Source organism: Artibeus jamaicensis, unplaced genomic scaffold (assembly GCF_021234435.1).
Source record: "Artibeus jamaicensis isolate MK-2021 breed Jamaican fruit bat unplaced genomic scaffold, CSHL_Jam_final contig_233, whole genome shotgun sequence".
Taxonomy (NCBI): domain Eukaryota; kingdom Metazoa; phylum Chordata; class Mammalia; order Chiroptera; family Phyllostomidae; genus Artibeus; species Artibeus jamaicensis.
In genome coordinates, this window is record NW_026521486.1 from 54877864 (window position 1) to 54901152 (window position 23289).

Sequence of the window (23289 nt, forward strand, 5' to 3'; positions counted from 1 at the left end):
CACCTGCGACCTCAGTCCCATCCCCAACCGCCCTGCCCCCACCCCAGGCTCTCCAACCCTCCCCCCAGAGCTCAGCCGGTCAAGGACCTGGAGACAATTTCCCTTCTTTTCCATTCTTATTATCTGCATTAGCTGTGGATCCAAGGAGCCCGAGGGAGGGGGAGGGGGAGGGTCTGAGTACAAGTCAGTGAGAAGATGGGGAACAGCAAGCACAACTCACCCACACTGACCAAACCTTCGGGAAGTCATGTTTTATTAGTGGGCAAAGAGCTGAGGGCAGAAGGAAGCTAAGTTTGGAGAAAAGACTGGATGGTTTGGGGGAAGAACGGTCCTCCTTAAGGGTTCATAAGTCTCCGAGCACCAGCCCATGATCAGAGGGCTGAGACGTGAGACCTTCCCACAAAGCTGGGCAGTGGGGTGGGTACTGGTCCAGGAAGAAGGAACCGCCATCTCTGCATTAAGCCCCCATCGCCTCATGACACAGTTACTTCCAGGCTATGACTCCCCTTCTTCTTGCAGCTTAGCTTGCCATTCTCACCACTCTTCAGCCCCTGGATGACCTTGACAGTCACATCACTCTGCTTGAACCTCAGGGAGAACCTGGAGGGGGAATAGACAGAAAGGCGAAGCTAGTGCCCTCCTCACCTATGCCCATGCTTTCATGATGGGTTCCCCTCCTTTTCTTGAGGCAAATACAACCCACCCCTCCGGCCACCAGAGGAGTCAAGACTCCAGAGAACTTGGGTGGGGAGACCACCCGAGTCCCACTCTGACACAATACGCTTCGCTTTCTTACTGCACGAATTTTCCCAGTCACAATGACCAACAACTTTGTCATCTGCCCCAATTCACCCCTCGGCCCAGCTCCTGGCCTTACTGCTCAGTCACGGAGATTGGGAGCTGCCTCTGTGTGGTGTCCAGCACGGCTCGGTGCATTCTGGTCAGCAGTTCCACCACATGCTCGCTGACCAATAGGAAGTCCCCCTTGGAACCCACTGATGATATCTGAGGAAGGAAAAAAAATAGCAGGGAAAGGATTCATTTTTTTCTTCTCAGGAGCAGCCTGAGAGACATCCAAGGCCCAGAGGAGGAGGTTCAGTCCCCATCAACGCTAGCCCTCCCCAGCCCTGCGATGCCCCCTACCCTCTCCAGCCTCAGCCCCTGCCCCCAACCAGTCTGTACCTCACTTAGATGCAAACCAAAAAGCCCATCCTTGAAGGGGGAGACCGACACCCCAGTCACACTTTCCAGCCCAATGACAGTTTGGGCTTGGGACTTCTTGGTGTCTGTGAGAATCACATGCCCCTTGGTCAGGAGTAGGATTCGAGAGGAAGCCTAGGGATGGAACAGGGAAGGGTGAGGAATGATGGACTTGACCCTCACCCCCCACCCCGCCGCCCCCAGCTACCAGCCTGGGCCCTGGAACGGGCTGTGGGGAGGAGTCAGGATGCCAGCCTTCACCTTGCCGTTGCTACGATTGACCTTCTTCACAGTCTCTGCCACCAGGACAGGCCCCTCCTCCCTGCTCTGCAGCTTCTGCAGCTTGGGGTTCCTTTGCAGCCCAATATAGTCGCCATGGAACTGAATGGGAACACTGAGGACACAGACATACGCAGTGGAGACAAAGTCCTTACCACCGACCCCCAGCCCTGTGCCTCCCCGGAAGTTCCCATCTTCACCCCGAGGTGCCCCTTCCCACACCCCCCACCACATTCTCTCTCTCGATGGTTCTTCAAGTGTGGTCTGGGGCCAAGCCAACATTGTTGGTTCCAGGTCTGGGAACCTGTCAGAAAGGCAGATTCTTGCGCTCCACCCCTGACCTGCTGAATCAGAAACTCCGAGAGGGGTGGTACAAGCATCTGGGCGTCAACGAGCTCGCTAGGTGACTCCGATGCACTGAGTGTGGACCCACTGCTCGGTCCCACCTGGGGAATACGCTCCTTCCTTGTGCTGAAACTGATGGGCAGGGTCTGGGAGGTCCTCACCTCTGGGGGTATGCGGCCTTCTTGCCCTTAAACAGTTCGCTGGCGCGGAGCTTCTCCCTCAGCATCTCTACCTGCTCTGGGGACAGCTGATCCCGGAATTTCTTGCACTGTGGGTGGGTTGGGGCAGAAGCTGTGATTATGGGGGAAGGGGGCAGGGCTGAGAATGGGGTGGGGAGAACACGGAGACGTGGAAGGAGAGGGACAGGGACTACAGAATAAAGACAGAGGGGAAAGGACAGGCACTAGACACTTCAGAGAGGAAAGAGGTTGGAGAAGCACCGGGGAGGGGATGACAAGCCCCGTGGGGGCTGTGTGCCCAGAAAACAGCGCAAGGCCCAGTCCCCGACAGGCGCTCCACAGGACTTCCTGAATAGAAGGGCACTGTGCTGAGTGAAATAAGCCAGACACAAAAGGACAAATATTGTATGATTCCCCTTATAGGAGGCGCCTAGAATACAGGCATGTGCCACATAATGACATTTCAGTCCACAGCAAACTGCATGCACCGTGGTGGTCCCATAGCATCATAAGAGAGCTGAAAAACTCCTGTCGGCTAATGACATCGCAGCCACAGTAACGCCCTAGCGCGCGCATCACTCAGGTGTTTGTGGTGGCGCTGGTGTGAACGAATGTACTGCACCGACAGTCACATCAAGTACAGCACATACAATCACGTACATCATGTTGATGATGATAATAAATGACTATGTTCCTGGTTTACAGTTTTATTGCACTATACTTTTTATCAATGTTTTAGCGTGCACTCTACTTACATATTTAAAATAGTTTGTCATAAACATATGCCACACTACGCCAGCAGCAGCCTCATGTGTCTTGTGTTTGTTTACCACATCTCTCTTATTTTAATCCTCACCCAAGGATATGACTACTGATTTTAGAGAGAAGGGAAGGGAGGGAGAGAGACATCAGCATGAGAGAAACACCTCAATCAGTTGCCTCCTGTTCGTGCCCTGACTGGGGATTGAACCCACAAGCCAGGTATGTGCCCTGACAGGGAATCGAACTGACAGTCTCTTGCTGCATGGGATGATGCCCAACCAACTGAGCCACCTGGCCAGGTCACTGAGTCTCTTGATTGCATCATTTTCTATTGTGCTTGATTTAACGTCATGTTGTTTTGTACAGTAACATGCTGTACAGGCTTATAGCCTATGAGCAACAGGCTGTACCACGTGACCAGGTGTGTAGTAGGATGTACCATCTAGGTGTGTGTGACAGCACAGTATGATGTTTGCACAACAAAATTCACCTAGTGATGCATTTCTCATAATGTATCCCTGTCGTTAAGCAGCATATGACTCTGGTCAAATTCCTAGAGACAGAAAGTAGGAGGGGAGAACTGGGAGTTACTGCTTAGTGGGCACAGAGTTCCAGTTCGGGACGACGGGAGAGCACGGAGATGGCCCTGGCCAGGCTGCTCAGCTGCTTGCAGCACCATCTCGTACACCAAAAGGTTTCCAGTTCCATCCCTAGTTGGGGTGCATAGAGAAGGCAACCAGTTGATGTCTCTCTCTCACATCCATCTCTGCCTCTCTCTCTCCTCCTCCTCCTCTCACCTCTTCCTGTCTAAACATATCCTTGAATGAGGATTTTAAAAAATTATGGAGATGGATGGTGATGATGACTGCACAACAATGTAAATGTGCCCAATGCCAAACTGTACACTTCAAAAGGGTTAAAATGGTAAATTTTGTTAAAGATATTTTACCAGTTTTTTTTTTTTTTAAAGAAAGAAAAAGAGTTCAGCCCTGGATGGTGTGGCTTAGTGGACTGAGTGCCAGCCTGCCAACCAAAGGGTTGCCAGTTCAATTCCCAGTCAGGGCACATGCCTGGGTTGTAGGCCAGGTCCCCAGCAGGGGGCACACAAGGGGCAATCACACATTGATGTTTCTCTCCTGCTCTTTCTCCCTCCCTTCCCCTCTCTCTAAAAGTAAATAAATAAAATCTTAAAAGAAAGAAAGAGAAAGAGTTGAAGAAAGAGGAAGAGAAAAACCAGAGGCAAGAGGAAGAAAAGGCAAATGGGGGAGAGGTGCACAGGCCCCACTCACCTTCCATTGGTGAAAGAGCTGCTGCAGCTCCTGATTGGCTGTGTTGAAGTACTTGTAAGGGGCAGCCGGCCACTTTTTGTCCAAGACATTGGTAGATGGCAAATTGTTCTTCAGCCTCAGTAGGAATTTCTGCACCTGGGTTAGAAGCGGTAGAATTGACAGTGCAAGGATGAGACAGACTCCACCAGGCCCACTCATACCCAGATCCTGTCACTTAAATGGAGGAAGGCCACCCAGAGTGAGAGCCAGCGAGTGGAGCTGAGGAGATGGAAGGCGTCATCTCCCGGATCTCTGTGTGCAGTGTAGGCAGGAAGAGCACGAATGGGAGTTTGGAGGAAGAGAGGATGAGTTTCAAGCCGAGACCCACTTCCCAGGGAAGTGAGGTGGGAGGAACCAACGTGAAAACTGGCCTTCATATGTTGCTCCTGTAGCTTCCTGTTCTCTCAGCTGACTGTTGCCTCCAGCTGGCTGCTACTGTCTGTGCTACCAAGTCCTCCCTCCTTTCCGATCAGTCAAGCCCAACACCTCACCTGACGTTCTTTTCTTTTCTTTACCTCACCTAAGTCTTTTCCTTAAAGCCCTAGTCCTGTCACCCCTGCGTTAGCCTGGCGCACCAACCCTGCGCTGCTTGCCTTGCCCTCGCGCCCAGCCCATGCATCGCCACTCTGAGCCGTTGTAGCTCATGCTGCTCTCAGCTTCACATCGCCAGCCCACATTCTACCCCTCCTTTCAGATGCAGTCCAAGGGGCCTCTCCTTTCTTTGGAGCCCCCTTGAACTTTGTCTATACTTCTGTTTCTGTGCTATTATTTGTGTGGAAATCTCCCCCTCTAGACAGTGAGTCCTTGGGAGTTAGTCTCCCAGGTCTTGAGTTTTGTTTTGTTTTTTTACCATTCAGCATTTACCGAGTGTCTGCTCTGCGCCCAGGTAAGGAGACACAGCAACGAGCAGAGCAAACGAAGCTCTTTATTCTCATCAAGGTTACATTCTACCGGGGCTGGGGAAGGAGACTGCCCACAGCAAATAAACATATATAATGTGATGCTGGGTAATTATCTATGCTGTGACGCAAAAAAAGCAGGCCCCAAGACAGAAATGAGTGGGGGCGTATTCCAGAAACAGAAAGAAAATGAGTGTGAGCGAGCTGAATTGAGTAAGAGGAGAAGGGGCCAGAGGGATGGCTGGTCAAGGACAGATCATGAGGGCCTTGCGGGCTGTGATGAGGACGCAGCTTTTACTAGGAGTGAAACAGAACACAGCTAGAGGGCTTTAAGGGGAGGCCTGACATGTTTGACTTAAGGCTTATAAAAATGTAATACAATCTATTTTCTCATTTTGAAAGTTTTAAAACTTGCTTAAAAGTTGAAGAAAACATTACAATGAACATCTGTATACCATATACCCGCACCTAAATTCACCACCTGCTAACGCTGCCATCTGGCCCTGCCGGTGCTCTCTAACACATGCACACACACAAATGCAGAGGGTGCACACGCACCTTCATCATCCTGCAGCAGGTGGCAGGCAGCAGAGCATCTCCCCCTAAAACTTAAGCACACATCTCCCAAGAACTGGGACATTCACTTGCATAATCATAATTCCATCACTACATCTAAGAAAATTATCATTAATTAGATTTACTCATCTAACAGGAGTATATACTCAGATTTCTTCTAATGTCCTTTATAAACTTCTAAAAATGTCCTTTTTAGCTTTGTTTTTATTTTTTCCTGTTCCAGGATCCAATCAAGTTTCGCCTGTGGCATGTAACTGTTCAGTTTCCCCCTGTCTAGAACCAGCACGCGTAAGTCTCTGTATTTCAGGGAGTACCCAGCACCCTTTTTGTTTATGGGATAGAGTTATTGAAGGTGTAGAAAATGACTTGAACCCTGGCTGCTGTGGCTCAGAGGACTGAGCGCCAGCCTGTGAACTGAAAGGTCACCAGGTCACTTTCCAGTCAGGGCACGTTCCTGGGCTGCAGGCCAGGCACCTGGTTGGGGCCCCACCTGAGAGGCAACCGACATCTCTCACACAGTGACGTTTTCCTCCTTCTCTCTCTCCCTCCCTTCCCCTCTCTCTAAAAGTAAACAAGTAAAACCTTTTTAAAAAGAAGAAAAAAGAAACTGACTCGATCTTGAGCACTTCCAAATTTAGGGAATTTTAATGAAAACTTTTTACTAAGACATTAGGTTTAAAAAGTTAAAATAGGAAAAAGCAGAGCACACAGCACGTTGCCGCAGGAACTACCCAAGCTCTTTGTATCTTCCACTACAAAGAGCCAGTGGGTTGGTCTCACCACCCCGGAGTCTCATCTCAGTGCTTGGTCTGGTTTGATTTAACTCAATAAACGTTCCTAAACATCTCCCATAATCCCCCGTGTTCCAATTCATGTGGAGTCTCTGTGGGCTTTCTTTTTTTTTATTGTTTTTTTTTTATTAGATCTAGAAAGTTCTGCCTTTCCCTATGCAGCCCTCCCACCCCCAGGTCCACCCAAGGCCGTGCAGGCTGGAGCTGCCCAGGCCTCTATTGGGGGAGGGGGCAGGCAGCTTTACACAGTGGTTAAAACTCTGGAGTCAAACAGTCTGTACCCCAGCTCTGCCATTTGCCAACTGTAGGGGCTCCTAGCAAGTTATTCAATCTCTCTGGGCCTTAGTTTTTTTACCTGTGAAATGGCCTACCTCTCAGGGTTGTTGCTAGCATTAGAGTTAATGCCCCTAAAGGCTTAGTGCACAGGTAGGTGTTCAAGACATAGTAGGTCTTAGTATTGGTATTAGTATTAATATTAGTTACAGGCATAGCCATTGTGAAATACAAACTAGTCGGAAACGCTGCGGGAACGGATGCCCAGCGGTTCCCTGCACGCGCTCCTCTGTACTGGGTACAACTTGGTGAAATACTGATCTAAACGGCTCCTGAGGTGGTGTCAGCAGATGTCTGATAATATACAGGTGGAAGAATTTTAAAAGAAATAAATAAAAAATAAAAGAGCAGCCCTGGCTGGTGTGGCTCAGTGGATTGAACACCAGCCTGGGAAATGAAAGGTCACGGGTTTGATTCCCAGTCAGGGCACGTGCCTGGGTTGTGGGTCGGGTCCCCAGATGGGGGCGCTAAGCAACCAATCAATGTTTCTCTCCCTCTCTTTCTCCCTCCCTTCTCCTTTCTCTAAAAATAAATAAATAAATATTTTAAAAATGAAAAGAACAAAAAGAAAGACAGGGCAGAAGGGGGGCAAGTCATGAGATAAGAGCAAAACCAGATTACAGGTCTCAGGAATGCAGTTATGCAGCAGGAGAGCAGGAACTCTGAGAAAGCAGACACCCTGGAGCCTCTGAGCAGAGACCAGGCGGCTGAAGAGGCCAGGAAAGGGTGCCTCCGTGGGGAGGGGGTGGGGACACAGTGAAGGCTCAGAGCCCCCATTCCTCCATTTGGCCTGGGGATCCAGCCTCTCCCACAACAGAGTTCCCGTGAATGTGTCTTGTGTCTGAATGAGCACAGTTAGTAAGAGTCCTAACAATCGTCAAAAATCAAATCCGTGCAGGGCAGTTCCGATTCACCCCAGGCCTCTGCCTAAGACCCCCCGTTCTTCCTCCTCCCTGGCCTTTCACCAGGTTTCACTGGAAGTGCTGCTCCCTCCCCGTCTGGTTCCCCTCTGCCCATCACCCTCCTCTGCCCTGTTTTCCTCTCGCTGGAAACTGCCCACAGTTTGAAAGCCCAGGCCTGGTCCTGGCTTCTCCCTGACCACTCTGACCTCAGTCCTCCAGGGGTAAGATCCTCCCTGAGGCTTAATTTCAGACTTGCCCACTATAGTTTCAGAAGAGATAGAAGGAAAATATACTTCCTTCACCTTGACCCCAACTGTAAAATGGACCTTGGAAGTTTGTATCAGCTAACCCTGGATGTCCTCACCCTGGTTTGCAATGAGGCTCAGCTCCTCAACTGTTGCAAACCATCCAGCCCGTCTCTTCTGGGGTGTGCTGGGACCCCTTCCTACCACAAGGTGGCCTACAGTGTCCACTCAACCCCAAATGCACCCTGATTTTGCCCCTGGGCCCTGAGGCATGCTGGTCAAGGAAGCTCTTGGGGAGAAAGCTCTGAGTCACCTCTTCTCAAATGCCACATCTTTCTCTATGAAACCTGTCCCTCCCTCCTCAAACCCCCACCTCCCTCCTCCTTCTTACCATGCTTTTGTAGATGAAATTTGCCACGGTGAGACTGGCCCCAGACCGGAAGTATTTTCGATAATCCTTGCGGGCCTAGTGGGGACATACAAGAACGGAGTGAAAGTACAAGATAGTCAGACGCAGAAGACAGAAGATAGACCTGGAGGAGATTCTACTCTTTCAGCCACACAAAGAACAAAAGAAGATAAAGAGCTGAGACTGTGGCTGCAGAGAGTAAAGCCAGACAAATACGAAATGAGGAGGACACTCAGAACAGAAGGCAGAGCCACGCACACGTGCAGCTCTTCCAAGCACACACCCACACTCCTTGACACACACAGGCACTCAAACACACCCAGGCACAGACAGGCCATTGCGCGGAGGGATATCCGGGGTTTGGGCAGGGCTTGCTTCCCGCTACTCCTCCCCTCACCCCCCAGCTGGGAAAATGCAGAAGGAACGGCGTGGGGGAAAGAACCCCGTGTGTGAGGGGGACCCCTCCACTTTTCATTACCTTCCAACCTCTCACAAAAGCCTGGATCAGTAATACTGACGCCTTTATCTTTCCATAGCGCTTCTTTTGCTGCAGCAAATTATGGGACCGTTAGAAAAACTCCACCCCCTGAACCATCTTTCCCACTTCCCACTCTCCTAGTAGAGTGAGGGGGATGGGACTTTTGGGGTAATTAGTACCCAGTTGCCCCGAAACCAGGAGGAAATGAGGATCTGACTCTTGCGCATCTGCTGGTAGTGGGTGCGGCAGCGCCAGCCTCGGTACATCTTCTGTATGAGTGTGGCCAGCTGCTGGATTCTAAGGCGCCTCTGCTCTTCCAGGTAGAAAAGCTGTGGAGAGGCGAAAGGGGGAACAGAGAGGCTGGCCTTGGGGAACCGCGCTGTCTCTTCCTGTACCCCACAGCACCAGAGGCTTCCCAGCCAGCGTTTTACTCCATCATCCCTTTGTCTTCTCAGTTGAGTGGTTTGTTAATTAATTAACAAGCATCTACATGAACTCTCACTCTGTAGCAGGCACTATGTTAGCATGTGGATACTCAAACCCGAGTGACTCATCACCCAGACCCTCGACGAGTCCTGCTTCGACTGGAGACTCTCCGAGTGGTCCGTGTAGGTGAGCATCCCTGACTCCTAGGGCTCACCGGGTAGGGTGGGAACCCGAGGAGTCAGTCCCCGCAGAGACACCTCCTCATCCACTACCCACTCCAGGTTACAGACACTCCCTTCCCCACCCAGCCTCTCCCTCAGATAAGCTCACCAATTCTCCCACCTGCCACCCCCACCAAACGCGAGTGCAATCAGCAACTCACAGTCTTGGGACTTTTAATGAAGATCTTTGTCTTCCCAAAGGTCACCTCCTTCGAGGACATACTCAGCTCCCCCAGGATCTTCTCAACCCCCTCCCTATAGGAGCAAACAGGGAAAGCTGCCGAGGGGCAACCCAGGAGAGGGTCCTCTCCACCTTTCCCCTGATCCCTTTTGCCCTGGGAGAAGAGATCAGAGTCTCTTTCTCCGCAGATGTTCCCTGCACTGCCTTTCTGCCCTTCTCTGCGCCCCACCGAGTCTTACCGGTCTCCCCCATTCCAGCGAGGCCAAGTGCTCCGGCTCAGCAATCGGTACCTCTCCAGGAAGGGCCCGTACGCCTGGCGGAAGGCGTAACCTGCCCGCCGCACCCGCACGTTCTCTAGCAGTCCCAGGTACTGGGTCTGGGTTGCCACCAGCTCCCAGGAGAACTGACCTCGCTGCTGATGCTCATTGGGCTTTATACACCTGGTGGGAGGCAGGGCGAGGTACAGGCTTCAGAAGCTTCACCTTTGCCAGAGTAACCCATGCTGGGTATATCCCAATCCCGCACACATTTCCCTGAGGGGAAAAGTCTCAGAGGAAGTGGGCACACTAGCCTTTCCTGTTTCACTCACGGTAGTATGGTCCCGACCCAAATCTGTTGCTCTCCCTGCTATAGGACCCTCAGTGACTCATGTGGCTGTTTTCACGAGGAAATTGACCTCTGATACTCGTATTCCAGAGACCCACCCCTGAGCCATGGACCTGTTCTACCGTACACGGACCATGTACATGCTATCACACATGTAGCATGTTCCCCTGTGGACCCAGTATGTCACCTGATGTAGTTGGGGTTCTTGGAATGTAGGTTCTTCATGAGGATGGCCACAGAGCTCTTAAACTGGGCCCCGGCGGTTGGGGGGCGTTTGCGAGATGCCTGCTTAGGATCGCCCTCAGGGAAGAGGGACCGGAGGAGAGGGTGCCGGGCCCTCCACATGGCCTGGGACAGGTCCCGGAAGAGTAGGTCATTATTCTTGTCGATGAAGCTGTTCACATTATATGTCACCTGTAGAGGAACAGCTATTGGTCTGGAGAGCCCATGACCTTGTCCCAGCACTTGGCCCTCCCATTCTCATTGTGAAGTATTCCTAGTTCTCGTCTCCCCTCCCAGTTCCTCTCCCATTGCCGTCAGCCTGTGCTCAGGCCCCAGTCTTGACCCTCCAGCCCTGCCTTATCACCTTGCCCGCATAGTGGCAGATGCGGAAGCAGCTGAGGCCCATGCTGTGGTCATACTGGCGCTGGGCGTTCTGGGTGACTTTGCTCTCGTAGTAATCATGCTTGGAATAGAGCTGGTTCAGCTTTGCTAGGAAGGTGGAATCGCTGACCACCCCAGGCCGCAGGCACTCCTCATCCAGCATGGCCAGGATGCCTTGCTGATTCTGGCCGGGGGAACAAGATCAGCGCAACCTAGGCCTGGTCCTCCAGGATGTCCGGACCTTCTGCCCACTCGTGCTTTGTTATCTTTGCATGGGGCCAGGGGAAGGGTGCTCAGGGGAGGTCCCGAAAGTAAGAGGAGGAGAACTCACATGCTCAATAAGGTTACAGATGGCGCCATTATCAAAGTAGTCCACTTTTTCCCATGGGATGCCCTGGCAAGGGGAGACATGGAAAATTACAGGGAGCAGGTCCAAGAAGTTTTCAAAGACCTCACCAGGTCCAGGCCTTCTTTCATCCCTGCCACAAGGGGCCATTGAAAAGCCCCACAGTTCAGAGGGGCCCGTGGTGAGGTTTCCACTGACATCCCCACTCCTCCGAGGTTGACGGTGAATTTGTGGTGCGAGTGGAGAGACACAGGGCAGACCCGGAGCAGCAGGGAGGGGAGTTGATGTAGAGAGCCCTGTAGGTGCCGGGGACAGAGAGGGAACTGTAAGATGCTGGTGGAAGATGGGGTAGGGGTTACCCTGCTGTGCGGGTGGGGAGGGGTCCTTGTGTATGTGCAAGGGCCAAGGCCGCACTGCTCTGGCAACAAACTACAGAATGAAAGCACAGAGGGAGTTTCTCACCAAACAACAAAGCCAACTGGATGCATCTTCGAAGACCCACTTCAGTGATTCTCAGTATCCAGAGGGCATCGCAACTACCTGGGTGGCTTGTTAAAGCACAGACTGATGCCCCTGCCCCCCAAGTTTCGGATTCCACGGGTCTGGGACGGGGCCTGGGAATCTGTATTCTAACGTGTTCACTCGGGTGCTGACCCAGGACCTCAGCTGGGCCACTGATTTACATGATACTTCAGGACTGTATACTTTTCAAAAAAACAAAAAATAAAAAACCAAGAATGGTACAGAAGCAGAAAACCCAAAGACAATCTTCTGCTTTAGGGATTTGCTGGGCACCAGGCCTGCAGGCAGGAGAGCTTCTGACCCACCCAAGGGCCAGGCCTGCAGTTCAGGCCCCTTCCAGGTGTGTGCCTGGGGAACACAAACCTTTCTCTCCCTCCCCGCCTACAGGTCTTTAGGGAATGCAGTGTGGTGTTAAGGGCACTTCACTCCAAAAATGCCTTCCCTGACTAAAGGAATTATGATGTTCTTATAATCCTATGCAACTGTAAAAAGAGCATCTTGATATACTGATACAGAAAGATCTCTTGTGAACGTATGAAAGCAAGATATAGAAGAGAGTGTAGTCACTGGTACTTGAATGAATGTTGTGGGGAAATGCATTTACAGACTCATCTGATCTCACACCAAGGACCCCTGGAAGGAAGCCCGTTTTAGGAGCCTCTGGATGGGGAAGAAGACGGAGGGGACGGGACGGGGTGAGAGTGAAGCCTTTCTTTACACACCTTTTTAAGCTTTTTGAGTTTTGAAGCATGGGAATGTATTATCTACTTGACCATTTAAACTTTTAAAATAAAAACATGCAAGATACTTTAAACATCTTTGTCATGCACTGTTACCACATTGTCTGAAATCCTGGCACAACAGACTCCTGAGAGCTCACAGGGAGCATCCCTGGGAGGGCTCTGATGTGTGAGCCGCGGCCAGTCACACTTTGGAGTGGCTTCGCTCCATCGGAGAGCTGTTCCAGCATCCAGCCCAAGAGGAGAGCGCAGGGGTTTTGGGGAAGAATGGGGAAGGGTGTGGAAATTCTGAGCCACAGGGCCCTTCTGGGTGAGAGGAAGTCTGGGTGAGGGTGCTACAAGAGGGGAAGGGGGCATCAGCCGGAGCCTGGAGGAGACAAGGATGCAGAGGCGTCGGAGAAGGGCACAGAAAGGGACATGGCGGGGTGCCAAGCCCAGGAGAAATGTCGCTTCTGAATTTGGCTCACAGGATGCCCTAGGCCAAGCACAGCTGTCACTTCGCTCTTGTCATGACTCCCCCACTCCCACTTCTATCAGTCTGCCCCCTTCCTTGCCTGGCCTGGAGGGGGAGGATCAAGGACTGGGGGGATGGAGAGCAGAAAACGAGGGCTTCCTGGTAAAGCTGGAATGTTGAGTTGTGCAGAGGAAACGTACTGTCCTTTGTGTTCCCACCTGGGAGCTACTGAGAGGAAACTGTGACCAAGGAGAAGACAGAGCTGGCATGCGTCTGGAGCCATTTAAGAGAGGAGAAGAGGAGACTTGGTTTACCTCTTTCTTATACTCCTCTTGCTCCTCTTTCAGTGTGATCTCGATGAACACCTGCTGCAGCTTCTCATTGCAGTAGTTGATCACAAATTGCTCGAAGCTATTGTCCTAAGGGAGGGTGCTCAGGTTAGGGGGAGAAACCAGCTCAACCCGAGGTGCGTCCCTCCTTTTAGCCCTCTCTCCCCTCTCTTACATGCCCCTCTGAGCCCCTCCGCCCCTGACCCTAGGGAAGCAGGGTACCGAGGGTTGATGAAGTCCTCTTACCTCTAATATTTCAAAGCCATAAATATCCAGGACCCCCATTACCTTCTTCTTCTCCCCAGTGCCCACCTGGAGAGGAGGAAAAGGTCAATCTGAGCACAGGGTCTCTGTGTGGATGTGATGGGAGCAAGGGGCAAACGGAACTCGGGTGAGCCTGACCCAGCTGTAAAGGGACTTGTGATTTTACCCTCCTTCCTCTTCTGTGTGCTGGACGACAAGCAAAGAGGGGAGAAAGGAGGAGCAAACAGATTCCAGGATGGTGCTCCCAGGGTGTGAGGTAAAAAAACATTGAAGTCCTCTCAGGAGACTATCCATCTCTTATATTTGTTGAGCATTTTGCAAAAAATTTCCGGTTCTTATTTCATTAATCACATCATAACCCTATAAGGTGTGATTATTCCCACTTTACAGGTAAAAAAAAATCAAATTTCAAAAGGGCTAAGCATTTACCAAACCTAGATTCAAATCCCGTTTTGCCCCAGGCCTTCCAGTAATAGCTCCTTAATCGGTGGTATTTTCATGTAGATAATTTTTATGGTGCTCTATTTTGATCTAATTCACATACCAGAAAATTTATCCTTTTTTTAGATTTTATTTATTTATTTTTTACAGAGAAAGGAAGAGAGGAAGAGATATATCAACGTGGCCAACAAACATCCATTGGTTGCCTCTCACAAGTCCCTGACAGGGAACCTGGCCTGCAGCCCGGGCATGTGCCCTGACTGGGAATCCAACCAGCGACATTTCAGTTTGCAGGCCAGCACTCAACCCACTGAGCCACACCAGCCAGGAAATTTACCCTTTAAACATATACAATTCAGTGGGCTTTTAAAGTATATTCATCACCACCACCCAATTCCAGAGCACTTCATCGTCCTCCCAAAAGAAACCTGGTACCCATACCCATCAGCAGCTACTCCCCATCCCCCTCCCTGCCCACTCCAGCCCCTGTAACCACTGATCTACTTCCCATGTCTATGGATTTGCCTAGTCTGGAAATTTCATATTAAAAAAGCCATACGAAATGTGGCCTTTTGCATATGGCTTCTTGTGCTCAACATGTTTTCAAGATTCATCAATGTTGAGTATATATGTGTTTTATTCCTTCTATGGCCAAATAACACCCCACTACATATGAATATACCACATTTACTTATCCGTTCATCAGTCGATGGACAATAGGGTTGTTTTCGCGTTTTACCTATTAAGAGTAATGTCTCTACGAACTTTGTATAGAGGGTGCGGCAGAAGTAACACCTGCTGAGTGTGTCTGGTCGGGTAATAATATGGGTGAAATAATTTACGGTTTTAATTTGGACATTTCACCTAAAATGTCATATGGTGTGCTTGAGTGTGATATTGTTATGTTACAGAATTACATGCTTATGATTTTATAATAAAAGATTGTGTGATAAAAAAAGGGGAATTATCTGTGCTGGACCCTGTATATGTGTTTTCTGGTTGCTCAGATAGACACTGAGTGGAACTGTTGGTGATGTGGTAACCATGCACACTGTCCTTCCCTGATCCTTGCTAAACCTGTGAAGTGGGTAGGCATTACCATCCCATTTTCCAAATCAGGAAACTGAGGCTCAGAATTTTTGTGAGATTGAAAGGCCACAGGGCTCGTAAGTAACCTATGCAGGTAGTCAGACTCCAAAGCCAGACTCCAACATGCCGCCAGAAAAAACTGTGCCCTGCCCTGTCCTTCCCCTGCTCATCTCAGACCCCAGGGCGTGGGGCTGGACCGGGGCCGGAGCAGCGAGGCAGGCAGGGGAGTGCTGAGGGAGGAGGGCGTCTCTCACCTTGATACTCTCGTTGATCCGGTTCACTATCCAGTTGAAGAGGCGGCTATAGATGTTCTTAGCCAGGGCATCCCGAGCATACTGAGCCTACAGGGCAGGGCCAACCCGGTTAGTGTGGCAGCCGTGGAGCAGCCTCAGAAGCAGTCCCTTCCATAGGGCCCCTTACCTGGACGGTGTTCAGGGCAGTGACCACCTTTTCTTTAGTGGTTTCCACAGTTCTGGAGCACAAAGCTCTCTCTAGTTCCTGTGAATTCAAACCTGCAATCTCCTCTATCTCCCGAACACCTAGGGTGATGGGGCAATAAGACATGGCCTGAGAGAGGGCTTTCTCCCAGGGAGGGAGGAAGGGTCGGAAAGTGAAATAGCTGGGAGACTGGTGTCCCCAAGTCCTGCTGGCGAAGTCCCTGCAGCTAATTCAGAACGTGGACCTGAAGGTCTGGGGAGGAGGAGGGAAGGGAGATCTGGGGACTTTGTACCCCTTATCTCCTTTGAGACCCTCCTGAAACAGGTATAACCGTTTCCATTCTGTGAAAATCAACTGAGACTCAGATAGGTCTCAGAACCTACATCTATCAAACTTCAAAATCTCATTCCCACATGCCTTACTGGGAGTTCTCAATGAGTATGTTTGGGGTAGAACTCAGGAGCAGGTTGAGTGGAACTAAATCAGAGTGAAGTTAATGATGCTCGAGAGGGCAGGACAGCAGGAGTTTCAGGGACCTGGGCAGGGACTTCAGCAGGAGGTTGCAAACCTCTCCCATCACAGATGCTGCTTGCTGGTATCCCACTGTCCTGGAACTCGTTGGACAACTCCACGTTCCCCAGCTTCAGCACCAGGGCCGTCACCTCTAGCACCTGCCGCATCTCCTCCTCAGAGAACCCAATCACAGTCATGGCGGTCTTAGGGAGAACGTCAAAATCAGAACTGAACTGCAGCTGGTCCAGTGCCTCCCTTCTCCAAGCCAGAGCCTGGGTTCAGGGGGCGGCCTAAGGGCCCAAGCCAACCCCACCCTGGACACCCACCTGCATAGCCTTGAAGTTGGAGGCGTCGTCCATGCCGTCCACTCTGGACACTTCCCTGTTCAGATAGGCATAGGCACTCGCGTCCCGCTCAAGCTTCAGGGCGGCTGGGAGGGCAGAGTGCAGGGGGTTAGGGTGCGGCTGCCTAGCGCCCTCCAGCCTTGCCCTAGGTTGGTTCATTCACTTATGCAAAGAATTTTTGTTTCGGTTTCTTTCCTTGCCTCCTTTGTTTTGGAATCATTCATTCCTACAGTAGACTAAATTTTTAAGTGGTATTTAGGATTTAGGTGTTGGTAATTACTGGGGTTTTCACCCACCTTTTATGAAAAAGAAGCTTCATTTTACTCCCGTTCCCACCCTCAGCATTCTAAACAATGAAAACCAACAAACTGCCCCTCCCCCACTGCTCTGGTCCCAGTGACTCGGGAGGATGAAGGTAAGAAAAGTCAGGTGAGCGCCACTGCACACCGCGCACCGCCGCAGGCCGAACCTCTTGCCCCCGTTGACACCTTCATTATTTTTATTTTCACTAAACACCAACAAAGTGGCAGGTTCCGCATTCCGGCCCTGACCCCTGTTCTGGAAGGTTTTCCCTGGGGTGGTGGCCACGTGGAGTGGCTCTCTGGTGTTCACCCATCACGAATCTCTGCCCCAGCCCCTACCACAGGCGCTGGGGTTTGCTTTCTCTCTCCCCCTCAGAGGGACAACCTGCGTGTGGGGACTGCGTTTCATCTCCACATTCTGTACACCTGGCTGACACGCAGGAACTTCTGTCTTTTAAATAAGTGAACTAAGGGGATGATCACTATTTACCTGAGATGCGAGGAGCAGATTAGTCAAGGCTTTTAGGGACATCAGTGATCTGTTATTCAAATGATCAGAGATTCCTCGACTATCTCAAACTAGAATTTAATGGCGGCTTCTCCCCAGGCACAGTTTTGAAAGCGAAGCCGGCTAAAGGGGGACATCTGAACAGAGACTGAGTCAGAAAGGCCCTGGGGTGATGGCACTAGGGAGGCCCTACCTGGACCCGACCTAAAGCAGTGAGCCACCGAAACAGCCAGAACAAGACACTGGTGCCTGTGATTCAGGCACATCGAACACAGCCGAGACCACTGAGCCAGGAGAGCGTAAGACCTGTGGGGGCTCCTGAACCACAGAGATCGCCACAGGGAAAGGTGACACAGGCACAGACCCAGCACAGAAGAACCAGAAACCAAAGGGACAGGTCCTCAGGGGCCAGATACCCACCGGGCTGACAGCTAGAGGGGGCGCTGGGAGGCAAACTCTGACAGGGCCTGCAGTGTCACCAGACCTGCAGCGGTGCCCGCCCAGAGCCACCTCGGGGCCAGCGCAGCTCTCAGGCTGGGACAGGCTCTTCTCCAGGTGGCATGCCCCACCCCCCCACCCCCCACCCCCACCCCCCGCCTTTGGCTCCCACAGCCGTCGGCACAGGGCTACAGGCACGGGTCCCACTGGTTGCAGTGGGTCTGTTGACACATCCGCCGCCCCCAGGGGACTGTAAGTTCCTCAGGGGACAGGATCCGCTTCTCACTCAACTCTGCACCCTTAGTGTTCAGTCACATCAAAGGTTCACAAGATGTTTGATGAATGAACGAACGGAACCCACGTAGATGTAAGAAGGGGAACTCAAGGACAGGGTCCTGGGTGAGGCAGATGCAGACCCAGGACAACTGCAACTAAAGCTCATCAAAACTCTTGAACACTTGCAGCATCCCGCTTAATTTCCCATCGAACTATCAATAAAATCCCTTTAATTGAAGCTAGAAGAGGATCGTAGATGCAAATGAATGCTCAATTTTTTTGAAGCCAGCTTGGAGAAAGAACCCAAGCAGGACAGAGGAATATGAGAAGTGAAGAGGCAAGAAAGCTTGAGGAAGAGAGCCCAGAGGTCCCGGGATTTGCTCCCAGCAGTGGTGGATGAGATTCAGGTGAGGAATGCAGGAAGGAGAAATCTGAGGGGCTCAGGAAACAGGCTGCGAGGCCCAGAGGGGCCTGAGTGGCGGCCGCGAGGTCTGGGGAGGGCACATACTCAGCAGCTGCGGGTCTGCTCCAGCCAGGAGCTGATAGAAGATGTGGAAGTTCCTTTCTCCTTTGAGCTGCTTCACCACTCGGGATTTCTCAAGCAGATCTGGCAGAGAATCAGAACACGGTGTCCTGAGGGTCTGGGAGATACCTCAGCTTCCCTCTAATTCTGCCCCCGTCCCTGGTGTTCTGGTGGTTGGGGAGCCTGGCAGGCTAACAAGCTAGAGCGGCGGACTGGCAGGAAGGGTCACTGGGACCAGTGGAAGTGAGAGGCGGTAACAGAATGGGGAGATACGTACAGTTTGTGATGACGCCACCCAGGGGAGACCCCTTAAAGTCAAACTCAATATCCATGTATTTTCCCTTCAGAGACCAGAGAGAGAGAGACTTTGTTTCCTCCTCTTGTCGCCGCCCTGTCCAGAGAGGGCCAGTGGCACACCCCTCCTCCCGGACTGGGCAGAGACAGACACTCACAAATCGAGAGGAGTTGTTGTTGCGGATGGTCTTGGCGTTGCCAAAAGCTGCGGAGATGAGGAGAGGGGCAGAGAGGTGGCTGAGCGGGGAAGGGGGACTCTGGAGAAGAAAAAGGAGGACGGCCATCGTGCCACCTCCGATTTTTCAGGCTGAATGAGAACAGTGGTTTTCGAACAAGGGGGACGAGATTCTGGGGCTGAGCGACTCTGGGGGCGACAGGGTGGGGGTACAGGGCAGAGCCTGGAGTTCTCACCCTCCAGCACTGGGTTTGACTGAAGCAGCTGCTCCTTCACAGAGTTCACCTGCTCCCCTTTCCCACAGACGGCGGCCACGTAAGACATCACCAGCTTACTAGCCTCTGTGCAAGAGAAACCCGTCCGTGGATCCCGCGCTCCCCTCCTTAACGTCCCTCACGCCAGCACCTCACGCCCCGCAGAGTCAGGAAAACCAGGAGGGGGTTTCGGGGGCCAGTGCAGGACCAGGCAGGGGCAGGACTAGGCGTGGAAAGAGATGGGGTAGCTCCGGTGGTGATTGCCCCAGCCAGGCGCCTCACCAGTCTTCCCGGCTCCACTCTCGCCCGTGATGAGGATGCACTGGTCTTGGTCCCGGGACTGCAGTGACTGGTACGCAGTATTCGCCAATGCATAGCTTGCGGGGAAGAAGTGGGTAATGACTCATGTGGGGCCAGTCCAAGAGACTATCTTTGTCTCGATCCTCGGCCTCCAAAAGCATCTACCCTCCAATTCTAAGGCAAGTGACAGGCCCAGGAAGGGGCCTCCAGAGGGCCAGGGGAAGAAGGGGCAGCTGGAGAACCTCCTTCAGGAGAAAGGATAGAGGAAATGGGGATGTCTCATCACCAGGAACATGCATCACCTTCCCTTGGTCCCTCTCTCTACTCACATATGGGGCTTCAGCTCATAGAAGGTATAGTCCCGGTATTTGTCAATGAACTCTGGGCCATAGATGGGCAGCTGCTGGTAGGGATTCACTGAAACCAGCACGCTCCCAATGTAGGTCTGGGGCCAGGGAAGAAGGTGAAGGAAGTGAGGGGGTGGAGGAGCAGGAACACACGAGGTCCTCAGCCACACACCCACAGTCGGGGCAACCTCGAGCACTCACGTAGATCTCCTTGTTTTCATAGCGCAGCTGGAGGTTCCTGAGCAGAGACTCTTGCTCCAGGGGGTCCAGGAGCACGAGGTCCTCTACCCCTACGGACCCTTCCAGGAGAGTCATGTCCAGAGGGCCTACGAGTCCTGGGAGTAAAGGGGGCAGTTTGCTGATGTCTTCTCAGCTTCAGAGACAAGTAAGGAGAGGAGGAAGGCGGACGGGCCTGAGAGCCTTCCTCCCCTCCCCACCCCAGGCCCAGCCCCAGAGAGACCCCAGCCCAGAAAGGCCCCTGGAATAGCCCAGGATAAACGTGGAAGGCTGCAGAAAATATGGCAGGAGGTGGGAACAGGGCAGGTATGGGATGGGACCACCTGCCCCTGACCACCAGCATAAGGGAGGCACTGTGGGTAGCAACTGGGGAAGCACAGTTGCACCTGCAAGAGAGAGGGTTGGGGAGGACAGGACAATCAGAGCTTTGTGTCACAGCTGGTCACCCAACGTTCTCTCCCCCCTACACTGTTGCCCTGGTGGGGGTCTAGACTTTCTGGCCATTGTCCCCAGTTCTCCTCCTCACCCCTTACCTCCCACAGTCCCTGTTTCAGGGGCACAACCCACCCATGTCCAGTTCAAAAGTTCTTCCGAAGGTCTCTCCCTGCCTCTCCTAGCTACAGGGGGAGTCATTTTTTAAATGGGGACCAGACGAGGTAGTGAATTTGAGGGCAGAGGTCAGTGTTCCTCCGTGAAAGACCGAGTACCCCGAGGAAAAGTGCACTTTGTTTCCCCAACAAGCAAGGAACTGTCAGGACCGGTGGCTATACCTGTTGTCCCTACACTTCTGTCCCTATTTTTCTATTTCCAGCTTTTACATGAATTCCTATAACCTGGCCTAGACTTCGGAGGGGCACAACCAGCTTTTTAGCTGCTGATGGGAATAAGTGCGGAGGGGCAGAGTCGAGACGCAGGGAGCCTGCTTCCCAGGCTCACGCCACGGGCACACGGCAGGTGCTCCCTGAGGAGGAAGCCCCGCCCTCCTCAGCTTTCCCTGTGGGACTGAGTAGGAGGGGTGGCCTGGTACAGGGCAGAATTGTTAGTACAATGATCAATGCCACTCCCTACAGGAGCTAAAGAGCCATATCCTCCTCTCCTGAGTGCTGACCTGTGTGGGGGAGGGGAAGGAGGCAGGAATGGAAGATGGAACAAGGGAACGCAGGCTGCCTTCCGCCTTCACTCTGCGTTCCCCAAGCTCCAGAAAAACAAGAGGACTTGTCATTTCCTGGAAGGACACAGTGAAGGGAGCGATAAAAACACTGGGAGTAGCGGTTGCTAGAAATCACGTAGTGATCACCATGGGCCCAGTAGGGTTCTAAATGCTAATACTTAGCTCTGGCTGGTGTAGCTCAGTGGATTGAGTACGGGCCTGTGAAACAAAGGGTCCCCGGTTCGATTCCTAGTCAGGGCACATGCCTGGGTTGCAGGCCAGGTCCCCAGTAGGGGACACATGAGAGGCAACCACACACTGACATTTCTCTTTCACTCTTTTTCTTTCCCTTCCCCTCTCTCTAAAAATAAATAATAAATAAAATATTTTTTAAATAAAAAATAAATACTATACATTCATTCATTTGCTGTTTACAACCTCCCCCAAAATAGAACTCAGTACTATTTTTGTCTCAGATTTTCCAGGTTTAAAAAAAAAGTTAAGTCATTAAGTAACTCGGCAGAGAAGGGTGAGAAGCTGAACCAGGGCTGGGGGAAGGCATCCTCTCTGAGTTTGGGTTTGAGGGTGCTGGAAATATGAGTGGCAGGGGGCAGAGAAGGGGTAAAGGAACCAGCCCCTAGCTGGGTGCCCCAAGATGAGAAAGAGCAGTGACAGGTCAAGACTAGACTCACCCAACACGGGGACTAGGGTGCAACTTCACTGTCCCTTGGAGGATGATGGATGAAATCCCAGTCTGGCAGGAAGGGGGCAGAGGATGCCCAGCCCCAGGAGGGAGAGGTGCCTGTTAACGGGAGCTGTCCATGGTGTCGGGAGACCAGGAAAGAGGCTGCCCTCCTTTTGCCAGTGTCCACTCTTCCTTCTGACCTTCCTCTGCGCTGTCTCCTCCAGCAAGGGCTCCGTGTCAGTCAAACCAGAAGCCAGAGCCGGCTGCTCAGCACAAAGTCCAAGGCTGTTCCTGCTGCGGGTGTGGCTCGCTTAACCCTTCCCAGGCCTGAGCACTGGAGGGAGACAGGCACAGCGCCTCTGGCAGGAAAGGGCACCTGGCGGGCCTTAGCTGAGCAGCTCAAGTAGATGTCTTGTGCCATTGTCCCCCAAATTTGGAAATGAGAGCAGGAGTGGAACTTGTAGTGAAGGACAAGCTTTTCCAAAAAGGCAAAATTTTTTCGAGGAGGAAAGCAGGCTTGGGTGTCTTCCTAACAAAGCGTCAGCTCCTCCCTCAAACCTACCCTTCCTGTCTTCCTGAAAGCCAGGGGGTGTCACTGACATTACTTGGGGAATGAAGCAGACAAAATCTCCAAATCCCTTTCCACATACCCCACCATGAATCAAACCCCATTATACAGATATAAAAACTACAGTTAACAATAACCTCTGGCATTTGTATAGACACCAGGTTTGCTGATGCCCACCTGCATCATCACGCTGACTCACACCACCCTGTGAAGTAGGCAGTAGAGACACTCCATTGAGAAAGAAAACTAGAGGCAAACACGGAGGCTCAGAGAGGTCACATAATGTGCCCGTAGTTCCACAGACAGAACCAGGAACAGAACCCCGCTTCCCTACCCCAAGTCAAGTTCCAGACCAAGTACTGTCTTTCTAATTTTAATCCTGTGCTAGGATACTGTGTAAGACCCTGAGGTAATGTTTCCTGCGCATTTGCCCAGCTGAAAATATCTGTCTCCAATAGATAAGCTTATAAAATGCAATTTTCCAGGGTATCCCCTCACCCACTCAGGGAAATTCCTGAACAGCAGGCTCCCTCTGACCACCCTCCCCCTTCCCAGGAAGCAGGCACAAGGAGCAATTAGGTTATTACAGACACTTAGCTGAACACAGATACTTGATTCTCCAACTTGCAGTCACAGCTGCTTGGTTCAAGGTCCAAACACTATTGCTTTGCAGAAGCACTCTGCATAAGCCTGGCCCATCAGCAGTTCCATTATCAACCTGACCTTTCATAATTTATTGGATATATATATATATATATATATATATATATATATACATACATACATATATGGAGAGGGGGGAAGGTAGAGCAGTATCACAGTATCACAGCATCAGAGGTAGAAATGACTGAAGATCTCCGTCACAGTGGAGGAGACAGCTGAGTAGACCTGCAGCGAGAAAGCACTTGCCCAGCATTAGACCACTGCAAACCTGGCCGAGGTGGAGCCAGAACCCAGGTCTCCTCTTTTCCAAGCCAGGGATGTGCAGC

At 51.8% G+C, this 23289-nt stretch overlaps 1 protein-coding gene across 1 annotated transcript; it reads right to left on the reverse strand.

Annotated features, from left to right (window-relative positions):
- Positions 1 to 255: 255 nt before the first annotated feature.
- MYO1A (myosin IA) lies at positions 256 to 21931 on the reverse strand. The gene is made up of 28 exons (XM_037163538.2): positions 21740 to 21931; positions 19862 to 19995; positions 19643 to 19758; positions 19296 to 19390; positions 18996 to 19100; positions 18743 to 18789; positions 18568 to 18631; positions 18276 to 18374; positions 16226 to 16329; positions 15955 to 16102; positions 15369 to 15487; positions 15203 to 15289; positions 13401 to 13466; positions 13140 to 13244; positions 11095 to 11157; positions 10747 to 10947; positions 10348 to 10574; positions 9794 to 9994; positions 9535 to 9628; positions 8906 to 9055; positions 8727 to 8795; positions 8231 to 8305; positions 4055 to 4189; positions 1986 to 2092; positions 1462 to 1594; positions 1183 to 1335; positions 878 to 1005; positions 256 to 600 (listed from the first exon to the last, which is right to left on the reverse strand). Exons 2-28 carry the CDS (start codon positions 19973 to 19975, stop codon positions 474 to 476), a joined length of 3132 nt encoding a protein of 1043 aa, XP_037019433.2. The 5' UTR covers positions 19976 to 19995; positions 21740 to 21931; the 3' UTR covers positions 256 to 473.
- Positions 21932 to 23289: the final 1358 nt, after the last annotated feature.

Bases quoted from the DNA above. Each gene is read 5' to 3' on its own strand.
- MYO1A (XM_037163538.2), bottom strand. From the start codon at position 19,975: ATGACTCTCCTGGAAGGGTCCGTAGGGGTAGAGGACCTCGTGCTCCTG. The intron at 9,056-9,534 runs GTGAGTTGCTGA...GCCTCTCCACAG, and splicing joins TCATTAAAAGTCCCAAGACT to CTTTTCTACCTGGAAGAGCA. The intron at 2,093-4,054 runs GTGAGTGGGGCC...ACCCACCCACAG, and splicing joins AGCTCTTTCACCAATGGAAG to TGCAAGAAATTCCGGGATCA.